At 48.3% G+C, this 10,651-nt stretch overlaps 1 protein-coding gene across 1 annotated transcript in view; it reads right to left on the bottom strand.

Annotated features, from left to right (window-relative positions):
* adamtsl4 (ADAMTS-like 4) overlaps positions 1-6,926 on the bottom strand; it is a 33,304-nt gene extending 26,378 nt beyond the window's left edge. Inside the window, exons 1-4 of the mRNA XM_027003102.2 lie at positions 6,678-6,926; positions 5,568-5,637; positions 1,667-2,271; positions 994-1,477 (exon numbers count right to left, since the gene is read on the bottom strand). Coding sequence (XP_026858903.2) covers positions 994-1,477; positions 1,667-2,271; positions 5,568-5,637; positions 6,678-6,700 — 1,182 coding nt within the window. The 5' untranslated portion in view covers positions 6,701-6,926. The remainder of the gene's footprint in view (positions 1-993; positions 1,478-1,666; positions 2,272-5,567; positions 5,638-6,677) is intronic.
* Between the last annotated feature and the right edge of the window lie 3,725 nt (positions 6,927-10,651).

Below are 10,651 nucleotides of genomic sequence, written 5' to 3'. Positions count from 1 at the left end.
ACCTTATAGTAATGGGTGTATAAAGAGCTGCTCCTGTGGTTTAGGTTTCAGTATCTGCATGAGAGGGTCTCCCAGCAGCGGGGAGCAATTACAGCCACATTCCCGCTGCAGACAAAGAACTGGAGCAGCCGGAATGTGATGTGTGTGAGCCTGACAGCTCCAGTTCCTCAGACCAGGACCTGCAGGACAAATCTGCAGAGCTAACCCAGGAGAAGAACCTCCTCATGAGGCATGCTGCCCGGAGAGCTCTTCTGTCACCTTCTGTCACCTGCTTCCGTCTGGATCCCAACACACCTCTGCCAGATAAGCAAGGCCGCCGGGCCGACTGGGGGGACTCGGAGAGAGAAGGGAAACGCGGGCTGGACTGGGAGCCAGCGAGGGCCAGATCTGTCACTTCCCTTCACTGGCCCGGGAGAGTGGGTGGGATGGAGTCGTTTGAAACTTCAAAGACTCAACTCTGATCCACCCAGGCGGCGGTTTACCAGAAACTTCCAAAACGCTGGGCTCGCTCGGAAGCGGATGACTCCGCTGAGACCTGGGGAAGGGCCGGTAGCCATCTCTGCGAACTTTCACATGTTTCTAAAGCAACATGAACAGCCAATAAGATTCATGCATGCACGAAAGCCAACTGGCATGTGATGGTATTTCTGGCAGGTATACACAGTCCCACCAGATCAGCGTGTGGATACTCAGTCAGCAGTGAGGCTCTGGACACACACACACACACACACAGACATACACATACACACACACATACAAACACGGCCATTCCGATGCCACAGCTACACTTTCTGGACCACGACCTCCTGTCTGTGGCTGTCCACATTATCACAGAAAAACCAGAAATGCTCCGGGAGTGGCACCCACTACCACGGAATTCACCCAGAACGCCACAGTCAGACAGGGACGCGCAGACATCTCCGGCGATTCCACAAGGAGTATCACACAAGCATTCACATGTGTCTGTGTTTGGTGATGTGCTCATGCTCTCACCTGCACGCTACACGTGCGGAGCTCTCTGTCTTTTCCGGAGCACCTGTAGTTTTGCAGGTCCGTCCTGGTCTCCTGCTCCCGGAGGCCGTTCCACGCGTGGAAGCTGGGGCTAGGCGGGGCCTGGCCGTAAGAGGGCAGGTCCTGGGGAGGATGTGGTCTGTGGAGAGGGGAGGAGTAAGGAGGCGGGGCCCGGCGGATAATGGTTCTCTCGCGTGGTCTCCCGGCGCGTGTGTCTCCCTGCGGCAGCAGGTCCCTGTCGGTCTGTTCTCCGTCTCCGACCTCGGCCTCTCCATTGGACTCTGGGCTGCTCCGTTCCGCCTCCCCATCCGCGTTCACTTCGGCCGCCGCGCTCACCTCCTTGGGCTCAGCTGTGACGTTGCCGTGGAAACGCGTATGTCGTGTGTGGCGGTTCTGTCTGTGGAGAGGGAGAGAGAACGGAACCCTCCCGTAACCAAACTGTCCTGGACGGATAGAGGAACCAGACCTGAGAGAGAGAAAGAGAGCGAGCGAGAGAGAGAGAGAGAGAGAGAGAGAGAGAGGGACGGAGGGAGAGAGGGAGAGAGAGAGAGAGAGAGGGACGGAGGGAGAGAGGGAGATATGTGAGAGATGTAATTTGTGTGAAAATGCCCGTGTGTCTTCTGTGTGACAGGTTAACTGTGATAATTACCCTCACCTTCTCACAGATGATGGATCCCTATTGGGAGAGACAGACCGCCTATTCCCACCCCCTCCAGCTCTTGCTGACCCATGATTGGGCGGACGTCTGGAGGCTCTCCCCAGCTGGCCATAAGGAAGTGAAGTTGATGAGGAGGCAGCAAAAGGATGTGAGCGGTAAACTGAAACCGGCTGCTGATTGGAAGGTGTGAAATCCGGCCTGTAGAAAGGAAGCAAATGATTGGGCTGCTCTGGGTCCGCCCCCTCAGCTGTGTTCCTATAGAGGGGCAATCCGGGACTCTGATTCGCTGAAAAAGAGGGGGAATAAAACGGCGGCCTATCAGCCGCCCCGTTGCTGAACTGTGGGGGCTCGTTGCCAGGATATGTGGAAGGATAGTATGGCCTGATGGCAGAAATCACCGGGGAGTGATTCACGACACCCGACATCACGTAGGCCGGCCCACCCCACGTTTGAGCTGGGGGCTGGGGCGGCGGCATGCAGTGTCTCCGTCTCTCTGACACGCCCACTCCACAGCTCTGAGAACATGTCCCCCAGTCACTCCATGGGCTCCACAAGCCTTCAGGGCCGTCCTCCTCGACCTGCCGAGAGCGCCGTCTGGACACCTGGGACACACAGACCGCAAACGACCTCCAATTACAGACCACAGGAGCAACGCAGCAACAGATCTCTGACGAGCTAAAAACATGTTTAGAAGTTTCAGACCATGGAAAACAAAATCATGTTTTTAATATCCAGTTCAGAGTCTCCTTGATGAAAACCAAACAAAAACAAACAAACAGCACAAGTCCTCACTGAACAGTGGGCATGTTGAATCCAGCACCCTACCTCGTACACATCAGCTGCCTGACATCTCTCCTATGTAATTAAGTGACTATTTTGATAATAATTCCTCACAGAGCATGCACAAAGTTTGTTACCATGGCAACGAGGTTAGGGCAGTAACAGTTTGGTCAGGCCCTCTAATGTCAGCCCCAGTCTTGCTAGCGGTCACACAGGATTTAGGCTTTACTTCATAGTTCACAAGGGGTCGTCGTTTCTGAGTAAGAGTGCCATGGACAAACAGAAGGGCAGAGAGACTTGGATCATGGACATACATACACTAAAATCACGCAACATCCAGTCTGGGTGTGTGTATGTGGGTTTGTGTGTATGTGTGTGTATGTATGTGTTTTGCACCACGGACAAGAAGAAATGACATTTTGTTTCCATTTACAAGAAATGATGAGAGTGAGAGAAAGAAGGGAGTAAACAGAGAAAAACAGAGGCAGAGACAGATAGAGGAAGACACAGTCACAGACACAGAGATTATAGGAAGATAGTCACAGACACAGACATAGAGGAGGACACAGTCACAAACACAGACATAGAGGAAGACACAGTCACAGACACAGATTATAGGAAGACAGTCACAGACAGACAGAGGAGGACACAGTCACAGACACAGAGATTATAGGAAGACAGTCACAGACACAGAGATAGAGGAAGACACAGTCACAGACACAGAGATTATAGGAAGACACAGTCACAGACAGAGATAGAGGAAGACAGTCACAGACACAGACATAGAGGAAGACAGACACAGAAATAGAGGAAGACACAGTCACAGACACAGACAGAGGAAGACACCGTCACAGACACAGATTATAGGAAGACAGACACAGACATAGAGGAAGGCACAGCCACAGAGATAGAGGAAGACACAGTCACAGACACAGACAGAGAGGAAGACAGTCACAGCCACAGAGATTATAGGAAGACAGTCACAGACACAGACATAGAGGAAGACACAGTCACAGAGATTATAGGAAGACACAGTCACAGACATAGAGGAAGACACAGTCACAGACACAGACATAGAGAAAGACACAGACACAGAAATTATAGGAAGACACAGTCACAGACACAGAGACAGAGGAAGACACAGTCACAGACAGACAGAGGAAGACACAGTCACAGACACAGATTATAGAAAGACAGACACAGACATAGAGGAAGACACAGTCACAGAGATAGAGGAAGACACAGTCACAGACACAGACAGAGAGGAAGACAGTCACAGCCACAGAGATTATAGGAAGATAGTCACAGACACAGACATAGAGGAGGACACAGTCACAGAAATTATAGGAAGACACAGTCACAGACACAGAGATTATAGGAAGACAGTCACAGACAAAGAAATAGAGGAAGACACAGTCACAGACACAGCTTATAGGAAGACAGTCACAGACACAGAGATAGAGGAAGACACAGTCACAGACACAGAGCTAGAGGAAGACAGTCACAGATAGAGGAAGACAGACACAGAGATAGAGGAAGACACAGTCACAGACACAGAGATAGAGGAAGACACAGTCACAGAGATAGAGGAAGGCACAGTCACAGACACAGATAGAGGAAGACACAGTCACAGACAGAGATAGAGTAAGACACAGTCACCGACACAGACATAGAGGAAGACACAGTCACAGACACAGAGATAGAGGAAGACACAGTCACAGATTATAGGAAGATACAGTCACAGACACAGAGATAGAGGAAGACACAGTCACAGACACAGAGATAGAGGAAGACAGACACAGAGATAGAGGAAGACACAGTCACAGACACAGACAGAGGAAGACACAGTCACAGACACAGATTATAGGAAGACAGACACAGACATAGAGGAAGACACAGTCACAGACACAGACATAAAGGAAGACACAGACAGAGATAGAGGAAGACAAAGTCACAGAGATTATAGGAAGACACAGTCACAGACACAGACATAGAGGAAGACACAGTCACAGACATAGAGGAAGACACAGACACAGAGATAGAGGAAGACACAGACACAGAGATAGAGGAAGACACAGACACAGACATAAAGGAAGACATACACAGAGATAGAGGAAGACACAGTCACAGACAGAGATAGAGGAAGACACAGTCACAGACACAGACATAAAGGAAGACAGACAGAGATAGAGGAAGACAAAGTCACAGAGATAGAGGAAGACACAGTCACAGGCACAGAGAGAGGAAGACAGTCAGAGACACAGAGATAGAGGAAGACAGTCACAGGCACAGATAGAGGAAGACACAGTCACAGAAATAGATGAAGACAAAAACATGGGGGAAGACAGAGGAAGACAGACAGATGAATGAAAACAGACACAGGAAGACAGACACAGATGAATGAAGACAGTCACAGGCACAGAGACAGAGGAAGACACAATAACAGATGAAGAGATACAGGAAGACAGAGGAAGAGGCACAAACACAGATCACAGATCAAAACACAGATCTGTAGGTGCGTGCATGTGTATGATTAACTGTGTAACAGCATTAGAAAAACAGCAATTATTAATGTGAGAAAACGAATGAGTCATAGTAGAAGATGGAAGAAGCTTTAGTTAGTTGCACATACACACACAATATGCCAGACACATCATTTGACCCTCTCTACAAACACGTATGTACATGCTCTCTTGGGTTCCCTGAAACGCACCGAGACACTTACTAGCATTCTTTCTCTCTCTGTCACACACACACACACACACACACACACACACACACACACACACACACACACATTCTTTCTCTATCTCTGTCATACACACGTACCCCCCCCCCCCCCCCCCACACATGTGTAGAGAAAGAGTACAGGGTGAATTGAAAGTGTAGAGGTTACATTACCTCTCTCTCTGTGTACCCCCCCCCCCCCCCCACACACACACACACACACAAACACAGCTGTAGTGCTAATTGTGCACATGATGTGATGTGATGTGATATGTGTGTACGTGTGTGGTGTTTTCTTTCTCACACACATGTACACACACACACGCACGCACACACACACACACACGGACCAGGTAAATAAGGATAGTATATCTGCATGATCATCACTTACTTGTTTTTCAGACTTATCTTCCTCGGTCACACACATGACGTTCAGCACCGCGCTCCAAAAAACACACAACCTGCAAAGACGAAGGCGGAAAAAGCAGGGTGAACCCCCTACGAAAATAACGCGCCAGCCAGGCATGGCCGTGTTTCCATCGTAAAGACGCGGCACTTCTAATCTGGCTAATAGGGAACAGGACCCTTTCTGTTCGTTTAATCCGCGTCTTAACACATTCCGCTCGGACACTGTAAACGCTCCAAAGAAACGCAGATTCTTGCGGGGGCCCGTGGTAGGAATACATTTATTTTAGTAGTCCAGTAAGGGTCGCCTGGAGCCTTTAAATTCGTGTTGGAGAGTGCAAGGTCCTACTAAATGCCACGATGTGGTTTAATTAGGTTTCTTTAGCGCTTTCGGCAGCTCCTCTCAACTGCTTTGATGAATTCAACTTTATTTCGAATCAACAGTACCCGACCGTCGGTTAATCGCACTGGACATCGAGGGTTCTTGTTTGCTCGTTACTTTCTCTCTGTTTCCATTTCATTTGCGGCTTTGGTGTTTAAGACATGACAACATAAAACGATGCATCAGGCTTGTGTGTAGCCGCAGCCCAACACTGCGAAGCCGTAATGACGACTATCTTAAACAGGAGACCACAAATTACGGCCCCCTCCTCTCAGCGGCGTACCGAGGTACCAGCTTCAGCAATTACACCCCTAAAAGGAACACAAAGGTCTCGGCCGTGCGGGCTGAAAAGAGTCGCTGAAGCCGCAATAAGGACCCCCTACTTCTATGCACGTTTTCGGTCTGACCGCAGAACCGACTCGACCAGCTCAAAGCGTTACCACGATTGCGCTAAACCCGACACGGGATTCCGCAGCGTCCCGGGGCCACACGGAGGATTCGACAGAAACATGGCAGTAAACACAAATCCGCTTTAAAGTTTATAATTTTGTTTCAAGCGCGAAAACAAATAAAAGCTACAGACATAAAAGTAAAAACAAACACAGAAAAACATCCTAAATGACCTCCGTTGAGACGTTCATAATGCGTGAAGCGGATCAATGATTCGGGAAGGATGTTTATCGGGGTAATCACCCGGTCGGTCATCGAACTTACCTGCACAGAGACCGAGTCAACATTCTTTTTCTCTTCGGAGTTAGTCCGCCTTCTCCGTAGAAACCTGAAGGAAACACGGCCGTTATGTGTCCGAATGGCGCGTCACTTTGCTGGTTTGTCCAGGTGGCTTTTCCAAACTTTTCTAAGCGGCTATCGAAGTTTTCTCCGCTTTGCCGTAGCCCACTCTATCGCTTTCGTCTGTCACACTCTCCCTCTCTCGCACACATAGCTTAAACGCGCGCGCACCCGCACACACACACACACACACACACACACACCTCGAGAGGGAGAGCTAGGTCACTTTTTCTGTTGTTCCCTCGAGTTTTTTGTACAGTCTCGAAAAGTAGAAGCATATATATATATATATATATATATATATATATATATATATATATATATATATATATATATATATATATATATATTCGTAAACATAAACGTTGGTTGCCACACTACCATATATATTATTCTCCCCAAGTTGTACACACCCGTGCGCTAGTGACGGATTAAACCAAATCTGACTGATTAAAATAAATTTAGCAACTAAATCAATCCATATATTGCACAACATAGACCTAATTCTCAGCAGAAACATTTTCCCCAAAGACCGAAAAAAATATAAAGAAAAACAGCAATGCAAAAAGAAAAACAACAACAAAACAATACTTGCAATATGATTATTATTTGTTACCAATAATATTTTACTAGCTTTTTTTTTGGTGTGGTATGGGTGCGAACATTTCCGTATGAATGTACACAAATAACTGACGTTCTTCACATGTAGGAAATGTAGGGATGTCAATTCCAACCCAGAATGCGTGTGTGATCTGCCACAGCGGCGCGGATGTGATTATACAGGCTGCAAAAAGATAAACCCCGCTAAAAATTACCCTGAATGTCAGGGGGCGCAACGTCACTTTCCCGAAACGGAGGCTGCTCAGATGGCCTGGCTGGCTCCGAGTCAGTGTACCCGAGACCCGAACCGGCACGAAAAACTCAGACGACATTCCGTTCGAGCCAAAGAACATTCCTGGACTCCCTGGACTCGCTCGGGAGCGTTTTAGCTACTTCGGCATAGGTTAAGCGAGGCTCCCTTACGTCATCGGTACGGATCGGTTACCGGGGATAGAGGGCAGGGCGATGCATTTCGGTGTTGCTCCGTTTCACGCGGTCGTCACAAAACGCATGCGTGGCGAGCGCGTGACGCCGTTCACTAGGCACTGAGATGTCGTTTATCTTAGGTTCAGCAGGTTCCTTCGCCGTAGATCTATTCGCGTTATCTAACGCGAGTTTGCATTTGCAAAAATGCGTTAACAACCTCATACTGCCGGGTCAATGGCTGTGTGCGCGTGTGCACCTTCGCTTTTTAGAGAGAAAGCGTGTGTTTGTGTGTGTGCACGCATGTTGTTGAGAGAGAATATGTGTGTGTGTGTGTGTGGTGTTCAGAGAGCAAGGCAGAAAGAACGTGTGTGCGTGTGTGTGTGTGTGTGAGAGAGAGAGAGAGAGAGAGATTATCAGACAGTCTGTTTGTCTTACATCACCGCTGCACTTAATCAGATGGACTATTTCTGTCCTCTGGGCTCTTCCACCCCTACAAATGTCTCAGGGTGCCCCTCTGGGTCTGAGGGAAAGGGTATTAGATACTATTACAACTACCCCATTGGAGCAGGGCATTATATCCCATTACAACTGCCCCATTGGAATGGGGCATTATCTCCTATCACTGCTTCCCCATTGGGGCGGAGGCGTTGGGCCACACTATGACTCTCTCTCCTGCCCTCTCCCAGAAGGCCTTGGGCCAAGCTATAGGGAGAAGCAGCTCACACACACACACACACACACACACACACACACACACACACACACACACACACACACACACACACACACACACACACAAACACACACACACACTCACACACTCACACACACACTCACACACACACACACACACACACACTCACACACACACTCACACACACACACACACACACACTGCTTGAGCTGCTGGGGCTTGATGGAGTCTGCTACTGCAGCGCTGACCCCTGACCCACCCCTCCCCCTCGCAGTGTCCCTGTTCAGGCTCCACACAGCTGGAACACATACTGAGGCTTCAGGCCTGAGCCAACTTTACCCATCATGCATCTGTAAATCAAATCTGAATTTTTAACAAGTAGTATATGAAAAATAGCCTACTGTACCAAACCTCCTTGGACATCAAAAACTGCAGATGAATCAGCTATTATTCGAAAAGGCAGCCAAATGAGCCCACTGACGCGCGCGCACACACACGCACACACACGCACACACACACACACTCTTGTTCCTAGTGAGTGGTCTTAAGCCTTGGTAAGCATCCAGATAGAATCAGATAAAGATTGGGTGGAGAAGAGGACAGGGTGGAGAAGAGGACAGGGTGGAGAAGAGGTGGAGAAGGGTGGAGAATAGGTGGAGAAGGGGAGAGGGTGGAGAAGAGGTGGAGAAGAGGTGGAGAAGCGGACATGGTGGAGAATAGGTGGAGAAGGGGACAGGGTGGAGAAGAGGGGTGTATTTGTAGAACAGAGGAATGTGAAATTGTCCCTGGTTCTGGTCTGGAGGTCAGATAACAGCTCCAAGAGGTTCTCATGGAAACCAAATCCCAGTGATACAAACTACAGAGGGAGAGAGCAAGGAAGTCTCTCCAACAGGTGAATGGAGATTAGAGACAGTGAAGGGGAGAGAGAGAGAGATAGAGAGAGAGAGAGAGAGAGAGAGATGGGCTAAAGTCAATATTTTAAAAAAGTTTTATTACTTTTAAAATGAATAATTCTGATAGTCACTTTGGCATCAGTTGTTAATTCCAGTTCATGCCAATAAAGCTCTTTGAATTTGAATGTGAGAGAGGGGGAAAGGGAGCGGGGGTCAGTGGGGGGTGGTCGGGTCGCCCCGCAAACGCTCATCACCGAGGAGCCTCACGGCAGAGACAGTCGCCACAGACCCATAACAACAGATTCTCCTCGTTTGGAGTCAGTCTGATCAACTGAGGCAGCACAGACATGGGCTGTTCCACCATTGTCAGGTTACTCAGGTCAGCAGAGTTTAATCAGACAGATTGACGAAGCTGTTAGGGGTCTGATCTCAGTCCTGAGCAACACTGCATCTGTAAAACAAAACAAAGGCAAACAAAAAAGGCGAAACAAAACCTTTGAGCTCTCTGTCCAAAAACCTGCCCAACCAGCTGTAGAATCAGATACAGGTAGTTTGGGGTGAATTAGACGTACACGTGTAGCTTGGGTTGAATCAGATAAACATATAGTTTGGGGTGAATCCAATATACATGTGTAGTTTGGGGTGAATCAGATACACGTGTAGTTTGCGGTGAATCAGATGTACATGTGTAGTTTAGGGTGAATCAGATACACATGTAATTTGGGGTGAATCAGATAAACTTGAAGTTTGGGGTGAATCAGATATACATGTGTAGTTTGGGGTGAATCAGATAAACATGAAGTTTGCAGTGAATCAGATGTACATGTGTTGTTTGGGGTGAATCAGATGTACATGTGTAATTTGGGGTGAATCAGATAAACCTGTAGATGGGGGTGAATCAGATGTACATGTGTAGTTTGGGGTGAATCAGATGTACATGTATAGTTTGGGGTGAATCAAATGTACATATGTAGTGTGGGGTGAAGGATCAAGAGCATCTCAGCTCACACAATATGAACACACACTCAGAGCACACATGCCACACCTGTTAGCTGTGACTGACAATTATGACTGAATACAAATTCAGCAATTGAGCGTTAAGGGCCTTGTTCAGGGGCCGTCGGGTGGCAACTTGAACTGGCAACCTTCTGATTGCTAGTCGAGTAATACTGTCACACATGTCACACCTGTCTTACCTGTCAAGTTTGCCACTAGAGGCCAGCGGCAGTCAGGTGACTCAGCACTGCTTGACCATATAGCCTAAGCTTGGCCACGCCCCATCACTG

Source organism: Electrophorus electricus, chromosome 10 (genome assembly GCF_013358815.1).
Source record: "Electrophorus electricus isolate fEleEle1 chromosome 10, fEleEle1.pri, whole genome shotgun sequence".
Lineage (NCBI taxonomy): Eukaryota > Metazoa > Chordata > Actinopteri > Gymnotiformes > Gymnotidae > Electrophorus > Electrophorus electricus.
The sequence above is the reverse complement of the archived record's forward strand: the minus strand, read 5'-3'. Positions and strand labels throughout refer to the sequence as shown.